Source organism: Notamacropus eugenii, chromosome 6 (assembly GCF_028372415.1).
Source record: "Notamacropus eugenii isolate mMacEug1 chromosome 6, mMacEug1.pri_v2, whole genome shotgun sequence".
In the NCBI taxonomy this organism is placed as follows: domain Eukaryota; kingdom Metazoa; phylum Chordata; class Mammalia; order Diprotodontia; family Macropodidae; genus Notamacropus; species Notamacropus eugenii.
In genome coordinates, this window is record NC_092877.1 from 151,897,396 (window position 1) to 151,922,081 (window position 24,686).

General features: G+C 38.5%; 1 protein-coding gene across 6 annotated transcripts in view; it reads left to right on the forward strand.

Annotated features, from left to right (window-relative positions):
- Window positions 1-24,686, forward strand: part of TMEM131L (transmembrane 131 like) — a 165,609-nt gene that overhangs the window by 114,959 nt on the left and 25,964 nt on the right. For 5 of the 6 annotated variants that reach the window (XR_011969734.1, XM_072621302.1, XM_072621300.1 and 2 more), the window contains 6 exons: window positions 173-359; window positions 3,034-3,219; window positions 5,684-5,833; window positions 6,431-7,056; window positions 18,734-18,888; window positions 23,684-23,802. Coding sequence is in view for 5 of the 6 variants with exons in the window: in XM_072621302.1 (XP_072477403.1) it covers window positions 173-359; window positions 3,034-3,219; window positions 5,684-5,833; window positions 6,431-7,056; window positions 18,734-18,888; window positions 23,684-23,802 (1,423 nt within the window). In the remaining variant the exon portion in view is untranslated. The remainder of the gene's footprint in view (window positions 1-172; window positions 360-3,033; window positions 3,220-5,683; window positions 5,834-6,430; window positions 7,057-18,733; window positions 18,889-23,683; window positions 23,803-24,686) is intronic. The other variant, XM_072621301.1, reaches the window with a different exon arrangement.

Sequence of the window (24,686 nt, forward strand, 5' to 3'; positions counted from 1 at the left end):
TAGGTCATTTCGATGGTTGTAGAAGTTAAGCTGGAGCCATACTTCGTCACGTTCATGCTGGTTGATTTTGATTTTGTAACCAGTGGTGTTTAATGGCTCCTACTGATAGAAAATTGTTTTTAGAACATTTAACAATCACTGCCTTAACACATGTTACTTTTGTCTCCCCTAGAATTGAAGGACAGCAAACAAGTCTTATCTATCACCAAAACCTTCAAGGTTGAGAATGTCGGTCTTCTCACCACCACAGTCTCCTCAATGAAAATCAACGGGTACGATTGCCAAGGCTACGGGTTTGAAGTGCTCGGCTGCCGAGAGTTTTCCTTGGATCCAAACTCTTCCCGAGAGATCAGCATTGTGTAAGCTTGGGGACTTAGCAGTGTTTCACTTTATGTAAGCTGTGAACTTGGCTTCTTATATTTAAATGGTAGAGGGAAGGGAACATCCCCAGTAGCAGCATATTTTGAAATTTCTGTATAGTGTATCAAAATATTTGGATCAAGGAATTTTTTTTAAATCATAGCATATTACTGTGTAGTGTTTTGAGCAAGACATATATGACCAGGTATGGTGAGTTTTAGCAAGTTGAAAAAAAGTCAGATTTTTTTTTGTTCTTTTTGTATCTCAGTGAAACCTGGCCTTTTGGCTTACCTCTTCATTCATTTTCTCCTCCTCATGTATAGTTCTTTGCTGCTTGAAGAAGGCTCTGATTTACTATTTATTCCACATTCTCATAACCCTGCAAAGAAGAAAGCCAACTCATTTCGCTTGATAGCAGCTGTGAAATGGCCATTTTAAAAAATCTCAACAATTCATTCAGTAGTAATCACCCGTTGGACAAACTCTGAAGATATACGTTATTTTTTTTAAAGTTTAAAAAAAATTGTAGGCAGGCAAATCCTTTTTGTTGAGTTAGAAAAGCATCCAGTGACTGCTGACCAATTGCATGAAAATATGGCTTATCATTTTGAAGTGGGCTTTATGAGACTAGTGGTTCTTTGTTTTCTAAAACAGTGTCTGACCACTTTGGGTCATCTCTGTGTTTCTTGCTTTTTTGATCACTAAAATTAGAGGGGGTGGAGGTAGGAGAATTTGCTAATCCGGATTCCCTTTTTGTTTCAGTGATATAACCATTACAGAATCCCCTTTATAATTAAATCATATCCTGAATTGTCCACATTTGCAGCCACAGGTTTTAATCCCTTGCTTGTTTTTTGCCTGTACATGCTTTAGGTAGGTTTTGAGCTGGGTCAAGCTGATCCTATGAAAAACTCTGAAATTTTTTTTGTTGTTGTTTTTTTGTTTTTTTTTTTAATGGGGATGGGGGCAGGTAATAAGAATAGTTGAAGTTTGTGTGTGTATGTGTGTGTATGTATGTATATACATACATACATACACACACATACAGACATACATATGTATATTGCTTTGAAGTTTACTTGTATCATCTCATTGAAAATTTCATGTATCCCTATGAGGGTGATTTATTCTCTCTGCTATATAGATGAAGAAACTGAGTCTTCAGAAGGTTAAATTATTTTTTTCGTGATCGCACAACTAGTCAGCGCCTGTGATTGAACTCAAATGCCAATACTTCCTGACTTCTGGGTCGACATTCTTTCTTACACCACATTTCTCTCTACTACCCCCTCCTCCTGGCCCTCATATAGAGTCTAGGTTTAGGATTCTAGAATGTAACATATAGGATTCAGAACTGGAATCTAGAATTAGAAGAAACCTCAGAAGGCATCTAGTCCTATCTCTTCATTTTACAAATGAGGAAATTGGACCAATTTAGTGTTTTGCAGATTTAGTCACAATCAGGTATTTCCTCAGCTGGGCATTTACATTTTTGCGTTTTTTTCCCCACTAATAGAGAAATTCTTGCTTCCCTTATTAAAGGGATTTCAGATGTTGTTAACTAGGGCAAAAGTTTCCCTGAAATGACGATTCTAAGATTATGGATTTAGAGTTTGGAGGGAGTTTAAAGATCATTTAATGCAACTTCCTCGTCATATAGGAGAGGCAGCTGGGATTGGATGATTCAGTCAGGTCCGTGGATTGAAAAATCTTCCCACTGAGTGTCACTTGAAGCCTGGCTTGATGCGTTTAGGGTGACAGAGAGGAAGAAGGAATGTTAGGAGGTGTGCTCTGTGCTCAGAACAGCCTCCTCTTCCTCTGAGAACGATAGACTGAAGGCTCAGTGGGCTAAAACTGTTGGAACTGCTCCAGGTATTGCTGGGGAGCACTGGACCCTAGGTAGCCAGGCTCTTTAGGGATTTGGGGCCTGCTATGCATGCCATCTTACCTACCTCAGCATGGGTCCTACCTCTTCTACTTATCTTTCAAGAATCCTAGGTACATAATTTCTAATAAATCTGATGTTTTATTGTTAGTGATTTTTCATATAACAACTATACTCCCTTTTTTAAAACTATAATTCATCTTTACATCTCCTGAGCTGTGGATTTTTTCTTTTTGCCACTGACAATAATATTTCTGACAAACAAATTCCATTTTGGGGTAAGGTAAGTCACGTCTTTTTACTTAATGGTTCATAATGGAACTGTTAGCTGAAATTGTAGCAGTGATGGTGGTAGCAGGACGAGAATGTCTGCTCTAGTAGTCTTAAAAATGAAGAAATTCAGATTTGCCCCCAAGGTAATTGGCTCATAAAGTTGGGAGGGTGCATAGTTTTCACAAATCAGGGGGACACATGGTTAAAACTGAATTAAATCTCAGGGGAAATAAAAAGAATTATATCGCAAGCTATTTAAAGTTTAGAAAACTATAGTGTTATTCATTAGTCTTCATTAGTCTCAGGTTCTAGGCCTTTATTTAGCCCTTTTTTGTGTCATGGCCCCCTCTGGATTTCTGATGAAGCCTGTGGACCCCTTTTCTCTTCAGCGCAGAATTTATGTTGAAATGAGATGATCAAAATATTAGATCCCAGATTTGGGATCACTCTCCTTGATAATGACCTAGGAGAGCCCTCAGGACTCTGCAGAAGATAATGAGTCCTTTTGTTGACAGGTTTACTCCTGACTTCACTTCTTCCTGGGTTATTCGGGAGTTGACTCTCGTCACTGCTGCGGACCTAGAATTCCATTTTACACTCAATGTCACCCTTCCTCATCACTTGTTACCCTTATGTGCTGATGTCATGCCAGGGCCCAGCTGGGAAGAAGCTTTCTGGAAACTCACAGTCCTCTTTGTCAGGTAAACTGCTGGCTTTCTATGGCCATAAACTTCCCTTGAATCCTCTTCTCAGGGAGTAGAAATGGTCAGGTGAGTACCTGCAGGGTGCATGGACATATGGTGCCCTGGTGTAATGAGTAATCAGAGCCTGTACAGCTGACAGTTTGTATCGCTTTGAGCCTGCTGTCATACCAGTGGGTAAACTAGCAATTTAGAAACGGCAGTAACCTCTCACTGTTAGTTTTCTTTTGTTATGAGGACTTAGCACAATAATAAGGTCTTAGTGGGCCATATTCATTGGTGATGAGCCAGTCTAATAGAACTCAATGTTAGATTTCTTGAGTACACTAGGAATGTAATTCTTATTTAATCCAGTTATCTGTTTGCCACCTTCCTTCTCTTTGTCCTTAACCATTCTTCTTCCTACTAAATTCCTTTTAATTCAGTAATTATCAAGCACTTATTTTGTGTAGGGCACAATAATAATCTCTGCTACAACACACCCCTGAAGTGGTCAGCCTTTGCTGGAGGACCTCCATTGAGGGGTAAACCCACTGTCTCCCAGCGCATCTCTTTCCCATTTTGGTTTGCTCTATTAGGAAGTTTTTCCTTTGAAGCTCCTAGTTGTTCTTAGTTCTTCATTCTGGGGCCAATCAGAACTTTCCTTTGAGTTTGTGTTCTTCTAGGATATCCCATTAGCCTCCCTTGACTTCAGTGACAGTGTATTTTCCTGGTTTTATTTCTATTTCTGCATCTCTTTCACTGGCTCCCTTTCCTACTCTCTTAATGTAACCTTCCTTCTCTGTACACCCTTCCTTTGTAGTGTCATCTATGTGTCTGGGTCCAGCTGCTGTCTTGTTTGCTTGCCCCAAAGTATATCTGTTGTACTGTATGTCAGTTAACTCTGGCCTCTCTCTCCTCAACTCCAGAATTTCATTTCCAGCTTCTGGTTGTATAGCTCTATCTCAGTGTTTCAGTAGCACTTTCGACCCAGCATATCTGAAATGTATGAACCAAGTCGATATTTTGCTGTCACCCTCAATGATCAAAAATCTGATATTATCTTTGACTTTTTCTTTTATTTCTACATTCTGGATTACTTTCACATATAAGCATAGAATCATAAACTTGTGATATAAATTTGGAAGGGACCTTAGAGGTTATTAAACTTGTCCTCATTTTATCATCTTTTCTTTTCCACTGCCACCATCTTGGTATAAGCTGTTGTTATTACTAACTTGGTCTGCTTCTGTAGTCTCTTTGCTGGTCTACCTACTTATCTTTCCCCTCATTGAACCCATTTTAAAATGTCTGATTAATATTATTCACAAATCTGTTTGTTACTCTTCTACTTAAAACCCTTCAACCTGTCACTGATCAAACAAAGCCCATTCTCCTTAGGTTGATAGCTTCTTAAATAATTTTTTGTATATGACCTTGAAAAAAAAAGACAAATTGAATCATTTCCTCATTTGAACCATTTTTTCCTGTATTAATGTTTACGGGCTGTCTTGTTTTTCTTTCTTCCTTACATCTTTTCCTTTTCTTCCTTCCTTTTTGAGAACTGCCTGTTTATTTTCTTTGATCATTTATCTATTAGCAATGGCTTGGATATCTAACCTGAAATTTGCTGCAAAGTTTTTCTCCAAGTTAAATGCTTTCCCTCCTAATTTTTACTGCATTGGTTTATCTTAGCTTGACATTTAAGGTCCTCTTGACCCATCTCTCCCTCTTATACTTGAGCTCATTCTTCTCCTCTCTGCATGGCCTGTACTCCAACTAAAACGGAACAGTGGCCGTTTTGTTTAACCTCCAATGCTCTGTCCCCCTTGTCTATACTTTACATTGCTCCTCGGTGATTGAACTCCTTAAGGTCCCCACTGCCATTTCCAGGGCCCGTTCCCTGAGTTCTTCCTTGTCTCCTCCCACCTTGGAAATGATTTTTTCTTCCTCTGCTCTCCTGTCTCACATTGTAACTCCTATGGTGATGATGACTTCGTTTTTCACCTTGGGTTAGTACCTGCTATAGCTTGTAGAGTCAGGTTTGCTTCCACCCTGACTTCAACAGAGTCTTCTTCCCAGGGTGGCCTGTCTAGTAGTTACCCTGTGATTACTGTATAGCATCCCATATTTGTGTGTGTTCGTATCTTATTTGTTGATTCTGCGTATTTACTCTGTATCTCTCCCAGGCCCTGGCACAATGCCTAGTTCCTGCCAAATGAATAAACCTAAAGTTGTTAATGTTGTAATATTTTCCCAGAGAAATAATACCTGTATCTTACATTTATTTTTATTTTTCAAAACTTGAGTAAATAATTTGGGATATATTTTAGAGTGATTAATTTCTTGGGTCTTCGTAGAAGTTTCACTTACAGTATCTTGAGATTTTGGCCAGTGTTTAAATGTTGCTCTCCATCGTGAAGCAGACTTCGTTTTTGTTGTCTCACAGCTGTGTAATTTTAAAGCTTATTGCTTTCTTCCTCAGCTTGTCCCTGTTGGGTGTGATCTTAGTAGCCTTCCACCAGGCACAGTACATCTTAATGGAGTTCATGAAGTCCAGACAGAGACACAATCCTATTTCATCTTCACAACAGAATAGCAGTGCAGTTGATGTAATCAACCCTGAATCCTACAAGTAAGAATGCTATATATCTATATATCTATATATATCTTATTTTTCCATCCCAGAGATTATTCTCTGTGGTATATGCACAAAGCTTTGCATTTTGAGGTTAGTATAAACTTCTGTGTTGGCAGACTTCAGTGGCTGACATGTAAGTAGTTGGGCCCATTCCTTTGTAGTCAGGTGTTTACTAATGGAAAGGCCCCATTTTTATTTGTTCTTCGCTTGGCAGAAAAGAGCAGTCCTTTGTGGCAAGTAGGCATTTAGAAGTGAGTAAAAACAGAAATCCTTTAGGACTTAGATATTCAGAGGCAGCTGCGGATTTAAATCTAGAAAGCCTGAGTTGAATTCCCAACTTTGTTTAGCTGTGTGACTTTGGATAAATCACTTCCATTTCTTCCTCTGGAAAATAGGGATAATAATATCTATTACCTTACTGGGTGGCTGCAGGGCTCTGCTTTGCAAACCTTAAGTACCCTATTTTTATTACTTAAATTATGCCAGTGTCACCCATTACAGATTTGCAGAGAAAAAGTCAGGCTGTTACAAAATTTGGTTCTGGTTTTTTTTTTTTTTTTTGAAGCAACATGTTTTTCCTTTTCAATTCAGAAGCAGTTGCAAGACGTTCCTGGATTCCTACAGCCCTTCTGATAAAGGCAGAGGGAAGGGCTTCCTTTCAGTCAGCGCTCCCCCAAACAGGATCCAAAATGCCACCAAGAGAAGTCCCACCACATATACCCACACTCAAAAAAAGCATAAGTGTTCTGTGTACTATAGCAAACAGAAAACCAGCCCAGTGGGGGCCTCTACTGCCAGTGTGAATTCTGAAGAAAAGCAGAGCCTGATTCCTGGAAACTCAGCATCTGCCCCAAAGGAGGATCCCTGCCCTGAAGCCGTCAGTGACAGCTGGATTAACCTAAAATATGCCAATGGCCTAAATGTGAACCTGCAAAAGAATTTAACCCTCCCGGGAAACTTTCTGAATAAAGAGGAAAATACCCTGAAAAATAACCTAATTGTGAAAAACCCTTCTTCAGAATGTGATAGGAAGGAGGAAATACAAAGATGTATGTTTCCTAAGGAAACTGAACTTAAAACTTCGGAGACTGTATCTGAGCTCAAGGAAAGAGAGCTCTGTTCTCTGAAGACGTCAAAGCAGCTACCTGAAAATCACTTCCCCAAAAACTCACCTCACCAACAGTCAGACTTGGAAGAAATTTCCAGGAAAAATAATGGTAATCTTTCCATTCTTGTGATAATGAGCTTCCTATTATATCTGTCCCAGATCTGTTTGTAATAAGAGCCTGTTTATGTGTGTTTCTTTTGGTTTGGGTTATGGCACTGGATTTAAAAAAAAATTTTTTTTTACACAGAAAGTTGTAACCAAGATATAACTGCTTAGAACAGTTTTCCTAAGATGGAAAGTTTGAAGCAATATATACTAAGAAAAAGTAAATTCTGCTGGCTATCATAGACATGAAATCTTTATTTTATATTCGATAGCGATATATTGGTATCTCGATTGATAATATCAATTGATAATGCGATTTTTTTTTCATATAGGGGAAGTGGCCACTCCTTTTCCTTTTAAATTATCTCTTGGCTCAGGTTTGCAAGTAGATTTTTTTTTAAATAAGGAAATTCAGAAAATTTTCTTGCTCACTAAAATAATACAGCACCACTACCATGTCCCTACTGTCTGTGTATTCTGTTCTCACTATCACTTAATTAAAAGACTACCATTTCCTTGCTTCAGATGTTTTTAGAATCCCCTCTTAGACTCCTTTCAAACAGACTTTTAGTACCAAGACAGACTGTCTTTTTTTTTTTTTTAAATATCTACTCTAATTTCCATTTGGCCCTGAACTGATTTCTTCTAGGTCCCAGATGCAACAGTCGGTACATACTTTTAGCTCTTTTGAAATGAAAATATTTCTCGGTACATTTAAGTCCAATTTCTAGCAGCTTTACAAAGGAGAAAAAAAAATCAACCTGTGGATTTTCTCTGTAGTGAGTCAGTATATTACCCATTGGGAATAAAGTTTTGTAGTTTTGTTCTGTGATTTGGAAAGAGGTGCAAGCATATTATTGATAGAAATAATTGAGATTGTGTGATTTTCTTAGAGCAAAAGCCAAAAACCTCTGATGGGTGTTTCAAGCATCCTTTAATAGGGCATGTCAATACTAGTTGTGTCTAAGAGGGAGATTCTTAGGGTGCTGAGACCTCTGTTTGGGCAGTGCATGTGTATTCCCAGCTGTGAGTGCACTGCTGATGCCCATAGTTCCAACCTGTTTGCACTGTTTCCCTTGGCAGCAGTGGGCATGCTTGAAGTGGATTCATATCTGCAATGTTGACACTGTACACTTGTGTCTTCTCCACCTGTCTGTGTAAGTATGCCCTCTGGAATATGCTTTTTAAAATTTTACTATATTTTCTTTTCCCCCAAAAATCCTAAAATAAAATCACGTTACCTTCTCTATGAACTTTGGGGGTGGGGGAGAAGGCTGTGTTTTTGTTTTTAATTTTTCAAGCAGGAACTGTCAGGTTCCGAACTGCTGAAGGAAGGACCTTGGACAAAAGGCTCTGAAATTCTTGTACTGTTGATTAAATAAATAAGATGATTTACAAGCCATTAGCAATGAAAGTGGTGACTGAGGAGCCAGTCATCGGTTCACTCAGATCAAATCAGGCATAACAAGTATGATTTCCTTTTTTTGGGGGTGGGAGAGACTGGTGGCATTTTTCTGATCTGTAAACCTAAGGTATTCTGAATTTCAGCAACTCTAACGTGTCTCTCATGAAATTCTTATGAATAAAATGGAGACATGTGAAGTATATGGATTTTTAGTGGGTTGAATCTCTAATTGTGCATAGTTTTATTTAATTGATTTCTGATTACTCAGAGAACTTGAGTTGTCTTCTTTAAATCCAGGCCTTCTGATGGGGTTTGCAGAACACAACACTGGGAGGGAATGGGAGAGGGATGTTTTAACATGTCCCTGTGAAAAAGACTTGGGTATCTTAGCAAGCTCAAGTGTGACCTGGTTGTCAGAAAAGGTAATGGGAATAGAATGAGCACTTGCTAAGCACCTAATGTGTACTAAGTGCTTTGCACATTATTGTTTCATCTCAATTGACATTAATAGATGCATAGTGATGAGAATGAAGGAGGGGATAGTCCTGCTGTCCAGTATAGTTCCCAGTCTCTGTTTGAAGTCTTTTGTCATTTCTGTCACATTCTTTTTTAAGAGATGATCACAAACTATAGTGTCTTCAAAGTATGTCAGGTTAGAGACTGTTGAAGGGACTGAAGAAGAGATGGTGGGGGATGGGGAACTTGATAGCTGTCCTCAGTTTTAATGAGCTGTTAGGTAGAAGGGATTAGAGTGAAGAACTAGGTAGGAGCAGTGGAGAGAAATGACTGGGAGGCATATGTAGCTTAGTAAAAGAAAGAATTTGGCAATAGTTAAAAGCTGTCCAGAAATGCACTTCATTGGGGATTGATGTCCCCATGACTGGCAGTGCCAAAGGAGAGGACAGTCAGGGGTGTCAGAGAGGGCATTTCTGCATCAGGTAGTATATTACACTAGGAGTCCCCTGAGGTCTCTTTATGCCAACATTCCACAGAAGTTGGTTTCCACCCCTTGACCTATCAGCCAATATGCCCAGGAAGTAGTATTTGAGGCTAGATATCTTTAGGGAATGCTTAATTCCAGACAGACTTGGAGTAGTACCTCTATTATGGTATCATGAGGGGGAAAATGCTTGATTTCATGGTACCTTATATCTCAGTATATGTCTGTATATCTCTGTGGTGCCTTACATGTCTGCTAATTGTTGGAAGATACGTGAATGTATATACTGTGTATGTATATATTAGACTACAATATATGGTATATATTAGACTACATGGTTCAGATATATATTATTTATATGTACTATATATTATATACTATATATTATACTATACTATGTGTAATACTGTATATTATACTCTGTAGTTCAGATATATATGTGTATGTATATGTGTTTATGTATATCTGTCTATCCATCTGTCTGTCCATCCATCCATCCATCCATCCAATCCAAACTTATAATTTTATTAGTAAGGAGAACTTCCAATGGAAAACCCCCCTCCACTCGTACATTAGCAACTCATAGATAATTTGGAGAGTTGCCTAGAATGCTGAAAGCTTGAGTGTCTTGCTCATGGTCACCAGAGCTTAATATATGTCAGAGGCAGGCCTTGAAGGCATGTATTCTTAACTCCAAGCCAGCTTTCTTTCTACTACGCCACACTGCCCATCTGCGTAAATATGGCCTTAAGTGAGATTGACTATGGCATTATGTCTCTATAATATGGTCTTCTGTCAAGGTAACACACCACTTTGAAGGCTTGGTTGATATGTGGGAGCACAGAATTTGACTGGTGGGGTTAGAAAATTTGCACTGCCCTGCCAAGATCCTGTGTTTGATAGTATGTCCAATACCTGATGCTTAATGCCAGAGTCTGAGTCAAGCTTGCTGCGTGATTCAGCTAAGCAGCTGTGAAGTAATTTGAGGTGGAAATCTAATAAGCTTTATGGTTTTGGTCTGCATCATTATTGTTTTGTTTCCAAGGCAGATTATTTGTATGTTTTTTGTTAAATTTTTAGTGGGATTGACTTCTACTGTTTAGAAGGTCCTCTATATCCTTGTTCTCACCTCTCCTCCCTCTCTCTTTTGCTTCTTTTCTTTCTCCTTCTCCCTTTCCCTCCTTTTTCTCCCTCTCCCTCTCCTTTCCCCCTTCCTTTCCCTCTCCTCTTATTAGAGTCTTGGTAAGAGGTGTTGGATTGATTTTTAAACTGGAGAAATTGATCAGAAGGTTGTGGCTTTGCCCTCTTCAGACATGTCAGAATCAAAGATACTAATTTATAGTCCCTTGCATTTTTCTTACCCTGAATGTCTGCAGCAGTTTTCTCCTAGGTTGGTTCATTCTTTCAGTACCAATTAAAAGCCCTACTATTCACATGATACTGGAATAGAGAAATGCAAAAGAAATAAGAAAATATATAATTTTTTCCTTCAAGGATCTTACAGTCTATTTAGGGAGACCCTGTCAAACACAAGAAGGAGAGATGAGAGAGCAAGGGAAAGGGGGACAGGAAAGTGTGGGGGGAGAGATTTTTTTTTTTTTATTAACATCAGTACAAAGAAGAATGAGTGAGTGTTGGTGCCTTCTTATGAAAATAGCCACAGCCTCAACACTTCCTTCATGGATCCCAAACTCTCCTAGTAGGAGAGGTCTCCAGAGGTCAAGTTCAGGATTCGGCCTGACCAGGAGTGCTTTCTTAACATCATTCCTGACACGTCATCCAGCCTCTGCTTGAAAAATCTGCTCCTGCGAGAAGCTAACCACTTTAGGCAACTTTAGCGGTTATGAAATTGTCCCTGAGCATTAGGTGCATTTCTGAATCAGAGGGCCAACAGTTTTGTCAGCAGCCGGTGCTCTTATAGGTGGGACCTGGTCCAGTGGGGATAGGGTTGTCACAGGTGCTCTGATGATGTCTCCTTTCTCCCTCCCTCTTTCCCCTGATTCAGCTTGTTTTACTTTGTATAACTTCATATAAATGTTCCAGTGTTTCTCTGAATTCTTCATATTCCTCATCTCGTAGAGTAGATCTGTCAATTACATTTGTGTACCACAATTTATTTTAGCCATACCCTCAGTCAGTGGGCACTAACTGCCTTTAAATCTTTTTTTAGCTAATCCAGGGGTGGGGAACCTGTAGCCACCCACAAGGCCACATGTAGCCCTCTAGGTCCTCATGTGCAGCCCTTTGACTGAATTCAGATTTCACAGAAGAAGTCCCCTTCAATAAAAGGATTTTTTTCTGTAAAACTTGGATTCAGTGAAAAGGCTGAACCCAAGGACCTAGAAGGCCACATGTGACCTTCCCTTAATTTGAAGTAACCTTTCCAACATACCCAAATATACCATGAAAACAAGTCTATGGCTAGGTATCTCCTTTGGGGGAAAAATTGGTGCTGGCTCCCTTCAGAATGACATTATTGTCTTCCCTCACTGGTGAGAACTTCCTTTCCAACCCTTGTGCCCTTAAGCATTTGGAGGCTGGTTTTTTCCTCCCACATAGCTTAACTTTCTCATTAAGTGATTTGAGAATTGTTCAGAATGTGTAGTGGCAGCTCTGGTTCCATTCTTGTTGGTTGTTGCTGAGAAACAGAACACTTTCTGAAGTCATTCAGTCCAGATCCTGACATCTCTCCTCCATCTGAGATGGCTTCAGGCTCTCTAACCACAAGCTAGTGAATCATATATCAAAATTCACTCCAGCCCTGAAACCTGTCGACAGATTCCTCGATGTTCCTTGTTTTCTTCTCACATTTAAGGCTGGTTCTCATCCTCCAGCCTCCCCAATAGCCATTAAACAGCTAAAATTATGGAACCAGTCAGCCCTTGCTCGGTGTTGTGTGTTGATAAGATGGGAACAAAGATTGTGGATATTATTTAAGTCTTTTGTAGACATAATAATCTTACTTAATGTGTTAATATCATCAACATCAGTATTAGTTAAAATAGTTTTGAAATAAAGTAAGACTTTAAATTGGAATAATATATATATGTAGGCTTGTGTGTTATCCCATATGTGGACCAAAAACCTGCTAAAGAGGAAAAAATGAATGAATTAGACTTCTATCTAAGTTAAAAATAGTGAAAGACAATGCTTTTCTAACTTATATCGTAACCTTATAGGGTACCTCCAAAAATATATGAAATGCATAATTATTTCTGAAACTTGAACCATGTTTTCATTTACTTATGACTTTAATGAATACTGAATATGTTTCTTTAAACAGAAATGTGATTGATTAGCTTTGACAATAAAAGTTTAATTATTCATTCTTCTCATAGATCACAATTTGAGTTTTGGAATACAATGCATTCATTTTTGTCATCTGAGTTAAAGTTTAAGAGGTTGTTTTGAGCTACTGGTTTAAAAATCCAAACATATAAGATACTTGCTGTGTACAAGACACTGTTACTGACTGCTGGAGATGCAGTGTTCAAGCAGCTTCCATTGCCATCAAGGAAAGTCAGCTAGCCTTTTTTCTTGAAGTATGGACAGCCCTATCCAATAATTCTGAATTGTCCTGAATGTTAGTTGCTTTTTTAAAATAGAAATGGCTTAAAATTCGACAACAAGATTCAGCTTAAAAAATTAAAAATAAACCTTTCATTTCAATTTCTATTCTGTACTGATTCTTGGCACCAGAGGGCATTGCCACAGAGCCATTCCAGGGCTCTGTGGTTCACTTCTCTTTATTTTTTTGGAAGTGGCCTAGTTCTGAATATTAAATTTGGATTCCCTTACTCCTTAGAAACTTTGAGGACTAATACTTTTAAAGTTATATTCTTGGCATGAAGAATCCTTTAAGCAATGATTTTTCCCATTGATTATATCTGTAGGGAAGGAATTATACCTTATTTAAGGGAAGTATGCATCTGTAGTTTTACTTTTGTCACCTCGGTATACCGTGGAATGCTTTCTCACTTCTATTTTTGTGTTACGTGTTTTGTGTCCCTGGCATTATGCTTTTCTCAGTTTTCTTTCTTTCTTTCCTTCTTTATTTCTTTCCTTCCTTCCTTCCTTCCTTCTTTCTTTCTTTCTCTCTTTCTCTCTCTCTTTTCCTTCCTTCCTTCCTTCCTCCCTCCCTTCCTCCCTCCCTCCCTCCCTTCCTTCCTTCCTTCCCCCTCCCTTCCTTCCTTCCTTCCTTCCTTCCTTCCTTCCTTCCTTCCTTCCTTCCTTCCTTCCTTCCTTCCTTTTTTTTCAGGGCTAGTGGTTTTGCTTTGGGGGTTTTAAATTGTTTTGTTTCTTGCTTTGCTTTTGTGTAATTGTTTTTCATCCAGGTCAAGTAGTGAAAAATCATTTAAAATTGAATTTATAGGTATTTTAAGGGAGAATTAAAGGATTTTCTTGGGTAACTTGGAGTAATGGAGATTCTTGCTTTACTCACTGACTTGACAACACCAGTCATCATAACTGGACCAAGTCCATTTATAGGGCAGAGTTTGATCACTTGATCTAGAAGAGTTCCTTATAGTTAGGAAAAACTGATACTGTTCAGTGATTATTTTTCATAAGTAACTAACTTCACTTTGAGATCAAGAAATTGGGGAATTTAAGGATTCATACACCCAGAGCTAGAAGGGGACCTGAGGCACCATCTTGTCCAGCCCCCCATTTTATAGAGGTGTAAAGATGGGGGCATTACTTGCCCAAGATCACATCAGTGATGTGAGAGATGGGAGCTAGCAGGCCCATTCTGGTTGTTGCCCCTGCCTCCGGGGAGTTCTGTGCCTAAACCACTCAGGCAGATAACACACTAGCCTGCGAAATCAGAAGTACTTGTAAGACTATGGCTATGTTTTACTATTACTTCTTTAGGGTTAGTTTATTTTCATGAAGGATACTCTTCCTATGATCCTAAATTTTGCAAAATCTTTTCAAGAAGGGAGCTTTTCAAAAGATAATTCTTTGGGCTTCTTTGGTTCTAGTACTTAACAAACTATACTGATAGGAAGTTTTTTCTTAATTATTAAAAGTACATCAAAGTCACATCATACTGGATATAAAACTTACCAGAAATTAAAATCATAATTTAAGTAGTGTTTGCATGTGCATGTGTAGGTTAGGTCTGGGCATTCCAACTCAATGAGAGTATGTTGCAAGTGGACATGAAATTCTAGGATCAATGAATAAATGGCTGAAAAAGCATTTTTTTAAGCATTTACTCTGTACCAGGCACTGTGCTAAGTGCTAGGGACATAAAATGCAAAAAGAAGAGAATTTTTGTCTTCTGGGAGCTTATAGTCTAATAGGGGAAGACACCATATATGGCTGGTGGTGACCTGGGAAGGATGCTTTTGTCACAGAGGTGGTGAATGGAGCTGTAAGACAATTTATCAAAGTGCTATTTTCCAGGAATGGTTATATTAATTAGATTTGGTTATTGTTCCAACAGGAGGTAGGATGGTAGATTGAAAAAGACCTTCATTCCCTGTCATAGATTGATGAGTGGAAAGGATTATTAGAGGCTATGTAGTTCATTCAGCCCTTTCATTTTACGGATGAGGAAACTGAGGACTTAAAATGTTAAGTGACTTTCCCTGGTCATAGAGGTAAATATATTTATTCCCTCAATCTAGGGAATAAATAGATAAGGAGGTAGGGAGGCAGCATAGTGGATGAAGCATTGGACTTGGGAGTCAGCAAAACCTGAGTTCCAGGCCCATCTCAGATCCTTAGACTGGGCATATTTGGGCAAAAAAAAGTGACTGGGCAAATGTCTTAATCTCAGCCTGAGTTTCCTCATGTGTAAAATGAGGAGTATAACAGCATCGACCTCCCAGGGTTATTGTGAACATCAGATGAGATAATGTTTGTAAAGTGCTTTGTCAAGTTTAAAGGGCTGTCATCTTCCTCAGTGTGTGAGGTTCTCTCTGTGCTGAATGTTGTGATTGTGCAAAAGTTCACTCATGGGAGGGATATTGAGTATGAGGAGTAAGGAAGGGCACTGTGCTGAGTGTTCTACAACTACTAGCTTGTTTGGCACTCATTTTAGCCCTGAGAGGCAGGTGCTATTTATTATGACTTCCATTTTACAAATGAGGGAAGTGAGGCAAGCAGGTTCAGTGACTTACCTACGGCTATATACCAGTAAAAAGCCAGATTTGTACTCTGGTTTTCCAGATTTCAATCCCAGTCCTCTTCCCTGGGTTCCATAACAAGGTGGACGTTTACTCTGGACTCTAGGGGTACAAAAGGGGGAGTGATGTATACTAAAGTGGGAAAGGTAGGTCGGAGTTTAGGTGTGAAGGCCTTGATACCAGAGCAGGAGCACCAGTTTGATTATAGAGTTTTTGGAGGGGAGGAGTAATATTCCTTTGGCTGCTGTGGAAAATGGATTAGAAAGGGAAGAGGCTTAGTGCTGTTAAGTTGGGAGGTCCCTCCTGGTTTCCTTTGACTCTTCTCCCTTCCTTTTAAAATGTAACATATATTTAGGTTTTTTTTTCAGTTGAAATGTTTCTTTCCCCTCCCACTTCTGAGAATTGGGGCAGGGAACCTCTTGTAGTAAATATGCTGTATGACTTTTACACAGAGAAGGTAAAATTCATAAAATTGTGGAGAGTATTCTTACCTTCCAAAACAAAAATGTTTTGTTTAAGTCCCACAGACTGGACTTAAGCATGAAAATTGGAATAAATTTTAAGTAGTTTATGCTGTTTGCCTGCTTGTTATTTCATAGAGTAACGCAATATTTTATTACTTTTTGGAAACTTTTCTCGATTAGGATGTTGAGTTGAGTTGAAATATTTCTCCCTTAAATGTTTAGAGTATTGTTTCCTATATATTCCAGTTGGATTAACGTAATAAATGTTTTTTGAGAGCTAGAAGGGTACTTTCAGCACTTTCTATATATTCTACTTGGATTAACCTAATAAACATTTTTTTGAGAGAAGGGTACTCTGAAATTCCAGAATTCCAGAGCTTCTTAGGTATAAGAGGGTCTGTGACCTTGGAGGGCCAAAAAGCAATTACATCTTTATTTCAATATAATTGTTTTTTTCTTTTTAATCTTATGTATTTTATTTTATACACTTAAAAACATTATTCTGAGAAGGATCCACTGGTTACACAAGACTGTTGGTGGGGTCTTTGACACTAAAAAAGGTCAGGAACCCTTGCTGTTCTCCAGCTCCTTAATTTTACAGGTGAAAAAACGAGTTCCAGATCATCAAGTAATCTGGTTAAGGTAACAAAGAGTAGTTAATGGCAGAGCTACTAGACTAGGTTAACAAACAAGATAGCTAATGACTGTGCATTCTGATAAGAGACCCTCTTTATAGATTACTTGAGATTTTTCATTGTGAAGGTGCTTTTAGATGATTTTTCTCCATTAAAAAAATCTGAGCAAATTCAGCAGAATTCCTTTCTTGGTGCTGAATCTTGGTTATGAATATAAGGCATTAGATGGAAAGGATGGTAAACAGTAGAAGGTATTTTTAAATGTAAGTAGTGTAAAAAAGAAGCAGTTTTTTTTAAAGTAGTGCAGTTTCCAGATTCTGAGAGATGGAACATTTTGAAAACAAGTGAAATTGAAACTGTATCTAGGCTGTATTTCTTATCCACCTCACAACATACTCCACTGTATTCTTGACCCAACTGTAGCAGGGCACAAAGGTAATGTTCTGTTTGCGTAGGGATTCAGGCTTTTTACAGAACATGCTTTCTGAGACTGTGAGATAGAATAGTATTTTCTTCATTTTACAATCAATATTATCACCCTGTGATCCAGTGAGGACTAGAACTTGGAATTCCTGGCTCCATTTGCTAAAGGTAGATGTACTTCTCCATCTTGATGTGTGGATGAGGCATCCCACTCCCTTTTTTGTGTGTTAGTTACAAAATGCTTAGAATTCGCATGTTTCCTCTTAAATATTTTTAACTTAACATAAGAAAAAAGCAAATAAACATATGACACAAGGGACAGAAACACACCAGAATCCTAACTTCTAACGATGTAAAACCAAACAAAGGATCAGAAAAGCAAAGAGAATTATTTTCGTTATTATTGTTCTGTGTCCTCTTCTTTCTTTCCTTTCTTCTTTATATCATGTTAGTTTGTATGTGGTTCTGGTTCTGCTAATTTTATTAAGCACCACCTCATCCCAGTAGGAATCATTTCTGTGACCTTAAAGTATTCTGTTAGTAGATAATAATTTGCTTAGCCATTCTCCAAATGGTAGAGAAAATGTGAGTGGCTTCTAATTTTTTTTCCTGTTTTAAATAGCATATTAAGGTTTTTTTTTTTTAATAAATAAGCTTTTTTTCCTTTTATGATATTTTTTGGGAGAAGGTCCTAACAAATGTAATGACTGATGCAGAAGTGAGGGTCAGTTTTGTAACTCCTCTATAGTGTTTTTCATGATTTTTTCACAGCCTTAGTCTTCAACCCGGACAGTGATAGAGTACCTGTTTCCCCACAGCCAACATTGGATTTTATTGGATTTCATTTTTTTAATCAACCTTGTGCAAGTAATATGGTATCTTACAGGTGTTTTGATTTGCAGTGCTCTGATTTTTAGGGAATTTGAGTATATTCTCATGTATTGACCAGCACGTAGATTTATTTCCTCCTTTGTCTGTGTCCTTTGTTGTTCCATCAGGGAAGTGTTTGTTGTTAGTTTTGTACATATGCACCAGCTCATTATATAGATTCTGGAAGTCAAACTGTGAACTGACATGTTTATTGCAAATGTATTTCTCCCTCTCTTTCCTTTTGAATTTTAAGATTGTTTTTGTTGTGCACAATCCTTTTATTACAACAGTGAAACTCATTGATTTTTTGTCTTCAATGAATTCTTCTGTTGAAAAAATGTTCTACATATTTGAGAGAAACATATCCTTTTCTTTTTAAAAAAATATTTTGCTGGGCTAGTTTCTTATGTGTGATGTGAAAAATGGACCCAACTCCATTTTTTTTTTGTCACATAGCTATTGAAGTTTTTACTGAATAGGTATCCGATTCCCCAATATTTAAATGTGAATTTATCAGATAGTCATCTTTTATATACACTGGGCTCTATATGTGATCATTATTTCACTGATCAGTTTCTCTATTCCTTTCCCAATGTCAGATGGGTTTAAAAAATTATTTAGTGCTTTCAAATTTAGGTTTCTTTACTCTTCAGTACTGTTCAACTGAGAGTGGACCAGCCATTGTCTGATCATGTTAAAACAGGAAGATATGTGTTGTAGGAGTCAAGTAATATGATGGGGAGAAAACTGACTTCTGTAAAATGAATTGAATTGATTACTCAAATGTTGAATCATTTTTATTTATTTAAGGGAATAATCAGCAAATGGCTGTTAAGAATGAAGTAGAAAGTTGTGAAACTTTGAAAAAGCAGGTTGATGCCAAACCTCCCTCAGAAAAGAAGATTCACAAAATACCTAAAGAAGATGCATGTTGTGGAAAACAGGATGTCCCTTCTTCAGTTGAGGTCTGTATTCATCTTTCCTCTACTACTTCAAAGAAATTTTCAGTTTAATTTTTAAAAAGTTATGAATTGATACAGACAGACTTGGTCAGTGCTTGTAACTTTAAGAAGGAATGTATACATCTGTGTATTAACTTTCAAGACTTGTAGAGAGCTTTTCAGAAGTTGCATTTTATTCATTTGGCAAGTATGTGCCATATTGTGTGTCCTTAGTGGGAGATAAGGACCTTGCCCTCTTGGAACTTGCTGCTAGTTGGGGACACAGTACACGCTTAGGTGAGACATTTAAGTGAATCATACAAGCTGGTGTCTGATCAAGTACCCACCTGATTGGGACAGATAGACATTAATCTGTGGGAAAGTTTATAGAGGGAAAAAAATCTGTGTGTTGAAATGAGTGCAGATCAGTTACTGGAGCCAGTAGCACTTGAGAACTGGGATAACTGGAATTTAGAGATTCCAAAAGGAGGGAAGGAGTCTGCAGACCTCGGTTTGCATCTTGATGATGATACAAGCTCTGTGATGATGAATAAAGTTGCTTAGTTCCATATCTGTAAAGTAGGAACAAGGGGGGATATGACCCATGGCTGTATCTGCCTCATAGCCTTGTTGTGAGCAAAGAACTTTGTCAGCCTTTGGAACTAACAAGGGAAGTGGGAGCAGTTGTGCTGATGATGGTGAAGCTATTAATATGGCCTGGAGACATTAATGACTTGTGAAGGAACAAGCCTGGGAAGTAGAGAATTCATACTGAAGAGTAATAAAAGGTAACATTGAGAAAGTAAGATGGTGCAGGAGAGGGCCTTGATCTCCAGATAATGGAGTTTAGACCTTTATTAACATCTTATGGGTCCAGTAAAGGTTTTGGAATAGTTCATTTATTAAACACCTGATATGTGCTGGAGATATGCTAGGGATACAAAGAAAGGGCGAAAAACAGTCCTTACCTTGAGGGAACTCACAGTCCTGTGGGGGAGACAACATGTAAGCCTCCATAAACCAGCAGGATAAATTGGAAATAACAAAAGTGCCCTTGTAGTATTTTAGGAAGATGTTCATTGTGGATTAGAAAAGGGAGGAGATTAGAAAAGGGACACTGGGAGGTTATTCTAACGTTGTAGGCGTAAAATGATGAGAGCCTTGACGAGGGTTGTGGCAGGGGAGACAGGTAAGGAATGGACAGATCTGAGAAACGTTTGTGAGAAAAAAATCAACAGAACTTGGTGTGACTAATTGGCTGCAGAAGTGAAGAAAAGTAAGCAGTCATTTTTTAAAAAAATGTCTGTGTACATCTGTGCAGATAGCTACTAAGTCGAGCCTGTGTGTATAACTGTTGCTGTTTCCCTCCCAGCCTGAGGTCTTTCTTTTCTTTGCCTCATTAAAGGGGCCAAGCCCTGGCTGCTTCTTAAACAGTCCTATTCAATGAATGGGCTTTGCCTCACCCTAAGTGAGTACCTGCAAAGACCTTGGCCTAAAGGAGCCACGGTCTCCCAGTGCATCCTGGGTCATCTCCAGTCATCCTGATGAATATCTGGTCACTGGATTCAGATGGCTCTGGAGGAGAAGTGAGGGTGGTGACCTGCACAGCCCTCCCTCACTCAAAACAAAGTCAAGTGACAGTCATGTCACTTACCAGTGACAATTGAAATGATTAAAACAGGTGAATTATCTGAAGTAGTGAAGGATAAGAAAGCAAAAGACAGATCAGAGCCTCAGGGAATAGAAGCAGTTGGCAGGTGATGGGAAGAAAAGGACCAAAGATGAGAGAGATCCTTCTTTGGGGTAGAAAGACCACCAGGAAATTGTCATAGAATTAACTGTAGACTGAAGAACAATTGCAGAGTTGGATACCATAGCATCTCAGAATTGGCAGGGACCTCAGCGAGAGTTGTTCCGACTCATACTTGAGTGGGAAACCCTTTTGAGCATCCAGAGAAAGAACTGATAAATAGAAGTAAGCATAGTTAGATCTACCTATATAATGTACATATGCACACACACATAGTTGTGTCTAGTGGTAGGCATCTTTAGGACTGGGGGGAAGGGAAAAAAAGGAAAGTTACAGGATAACTTTATTATATATTTAAAAAGAAAAGCAAGTTGTGCAGTTTCATGTGCAGTCTTTTTCTTCAGTTATACTTTGTTATGTAAATGCTTGTTTTATTAAGTTTCAGAATAAAAATTTAAAAAAAGAAAAAAGGCTTTAATCAGTGAGAAACTGGAATTCATCCTGAAAAGCAAGTCTGTTTCATTTTTCTAATAGTTAGAAAATACTTCTTTATATTAAATCAGAATCAGCCTAACTTCTTAATTCTAACTTCTGAAGTAGACTTCACTGCCCTCTGGGACCAAGCAGAATGAATCCAAATCAGTTTCCTGCATGGTATCCATTAGATACATGAAGACAATTATCATTTCCTGTTTTTAGTCTCCATTTGCCCCAGCTAATTATAGGATCATAGATTTATAGCTGAAAGAGTTCCATTACCAGATTCTGAAAAGACATAGCTTTGAGTCCTCTGACCATCCAGCCATCCTCCTTTGGCCATTTTCTGCCTTTTCTGAGTCTTTTCCTAAAATTTGGAACTCAGAACTGAACACAGTAATCCAGATGGGACCTGGTTAGGGAAGAGGGTAATGAAACTAACCCTAATTCTCATTCTGCCTACTATGCTTCCCTTATTGCAGCCAAAAGTCACATTCATATTTTTGATTTCCATTTTAGATTGAGCTTGTGATCCACTAAAATCCTCACTTCTTTTTCACATGAACTATTGACTTTCATATCTTCCCCACTTTGTACATACATCACCGGTGTTTTGAACCGTTTGATGGCTATTCTTGATCTAGAATTTGAAGAAGGGACCTCCATCGTAAGGAGATGATTTTGAAAGATATGAGAAGAATGAATTGGAAGGAGACAGATTAGGAGGATATTGTTGTAGTCCAGGAAATCCAAGCCCCTCATGGTGAAAATCAGGACTAAGTCATTTTGCCCAAAGTCACACAGGGGAGAAGCATCAGAGGTGAGATTTGAACCCAGCACCTCAGCCACACAGAGTCACTCTTTTTTTTTTTTTCTTCTGTACTAGATTGCCTTCCTTTCTATTTCACTAGATTTAAACCTGTAAAAGGTACATTTTTTGAATCGTCATTTATCTTGGCTACTCTCCTGGCCATCCCTCCCAACTTTTACGTCATCGAGAAGGCTGTATGACTATAACTTCTTTTACATCTGACCCGATGTTAATGTTGAAACAGTGTCATTATGGTGAGGGCACCAGAGTTAACATGGCGACTCTTCTCTTTTCTTTAAGTGAGCTGCAGGGGGCAGCAGCTGACCGTGCCATTGGCATGGATCTCCTTTTTCTTCTGCGGATCAGATTCTGAGTTTAGAATGAATGATGCAGCCAGATAGAGGGGCAAAAGAACGTGGGAGCTTGGGACTGTGGTTTTTGGTCCTGGGTACATAAGCCCCATGTCTCCCAGAAGTGACTGTAAGTGGTGATGGGAGAACGGGGGGCAGTAGGGACGCAAACTTTCCAACAGCAGAAAATTTGAGCTGGAAAGGTTATCTAGCACATGGTTGTTTTTCAGTCGTATCTGACTCTTCATGACCCCATTTGGGGTTTTCTTGGCAGAAATACTGGAGCTCATTTTACACAGCCCACAGTTGATAAGTTTAAGAACTGGGCCTTGAACCCTGGTCCACTATTTTTCATATGTTTCTGCTCTATCATATTCCCTCTGCTATTTTGTTTTCCTTTTCCCCTAGAGAGATTTCTGCGTTCTACCTTCACACATACTAACTGTTCACTGTACATACACTGAATTCTCTCTCCCCTATGATTCTGCACCCATGGTCTCCCTCCCTCAGCTATAGCATTCTTTCAGAGCATGGCCTTACCTGATCCCCAAAGTTGGTAGCAATCTCTCTCAAAATTATTGTGCATGTACTTGTGTCTTTACATGCTTCATCCCCCCAAATGTAGAACAAGGACAATTTTGTATTTTGTCTTTGTATCTCTAGTGCTCACACCAGTGCCTTGTGTATAATATGCACTTAATACATGTGTTTTTAATTAGTATATAATATTAGATATTATAGGTGCTTTATCTAACTACACCTACCCCAGGAGAGAAGGAACTTTGTGTTTTATTTAATTTTATTTCTTCCCCACAATTATAAAAGTTTGTTGATTTAAAAAAAAATCATGTCTTTAGAAACCTTAAGAAGATCCTTGCCCTCTTTACCTAAAAATACCAATTGGTTTGGAATCGATGGTAGTAGTTCCTACCATCTAACAAAAGATTTTTGTAGTTAGGGTCCCCCTCCAAAAAATTAAAAAAGTAAGTTCCTCCTGGGTTCTATTGAAGTGATTGCTGGTGGTGCTTCGGTAGTAATTCATGTGAATTGCAGGAATTGAGCCAACAGGTGAGGGGAGGAGGATTTATTGTGGTAGAATTTAACAGCACCTTGACCATAAATCTGGCAGATGTTTCTCATTTTTAGCCCATTAAGGATTTTTATAGACCAGGTTTTCTTTTCTCTCAAGGGATTGAGAGGAGGTGGGGAGAAAGGAGGAATGCAAACACATCAGAGAAAGTTATGCCCAAGTTTCCAGTGGTTAAAAAAGGCCTGAATTCTGGGGATCAGGGTGGAATGAGGGCTTGAAAAGTGGATAGAGGTGGTGTATCTGGAGGCAGGCAATTGCTGTGTTAAATTTAACCACTGAAGAGTTTGAGTCCGTTGGTCTTTGGCTGCGCCAGCTCATTGGCTGTTGTCTTTACTTTGCAGCAAGAAGATAGGAAAAAGAGACTTCAAGAAAAGAAGGATGGAAATCTCCCAAATCTAAACTGGAACAAAACTAGAACATCTAGAAAAAACAAGAAAAAAAGTGTTACTGCATCTGCAAGGTGCCACAAAAACCCCAAACCAAGCCCTAAACTGCCACGTCCTCAGTTTGTTTCTGATTTCCCCCCTTTTTGTCTGTTCCCCCACAAGTTTTTAGGTTACCTGAAAATACAAACGCTTCAGGTTTGAAATGGGTGAAATATATCCTCAGAAATGTCCTTGATTACAAATGCCCATTTTTATGGAGCTTCTTTAAGGTTTGCAGAAAAATATTGCCCAAGGTTGAAATTTTACTTTTCACCAAGTTTGGTGGTTGTTTAAACAATGCACACACACACACACAACACACTTTTTAAAAAATTCTACATTCATCCATATCTAGCAACAAAAAACATTTAAATTTTACCTGCTGTTGGTTCTTTAGGGAAAAAAATGAATAGAAAATGAAGACATTTTAGGTTTAAACATATATCCTATTTTGTGCAGAATTTTTCCTTCCACATAGACAATTGTGTGATGTAGAATTTAAATAATTACTCTCCTCTCCAGTGCGATTTGAATAGCCATTGACTAGTTTCTGTGCCATAGGAAAAATGAAAACTGATTGCATTTCCTTGTTCCACTATTTCATAGCAGTTGGAGGGATAGAAGTAGTGGTCTTGGTGACCAAAGGACCTGAGCTTAAGTCCCTTATCTTGCTTCTGTGACCCTGGGCAAGTCACTCTGTGCTCTAGGCAGCTCTCTGAGAGTCATAGAGGACATGCTGATCTGGATCCTTCTCCCTCCTCTCAAATCTCTCCACCCACCTACTCAATATTTAATAAGAGTCAACCCTAAGGTACCTTTAAAAAACTTACTTTCCAACATAAGCATAGAGGAAGAAGTAAAGATTTTAAAGAGGAATTAAAGTGTAGTTTTACCAATTAAATATTATGGTTACATGATT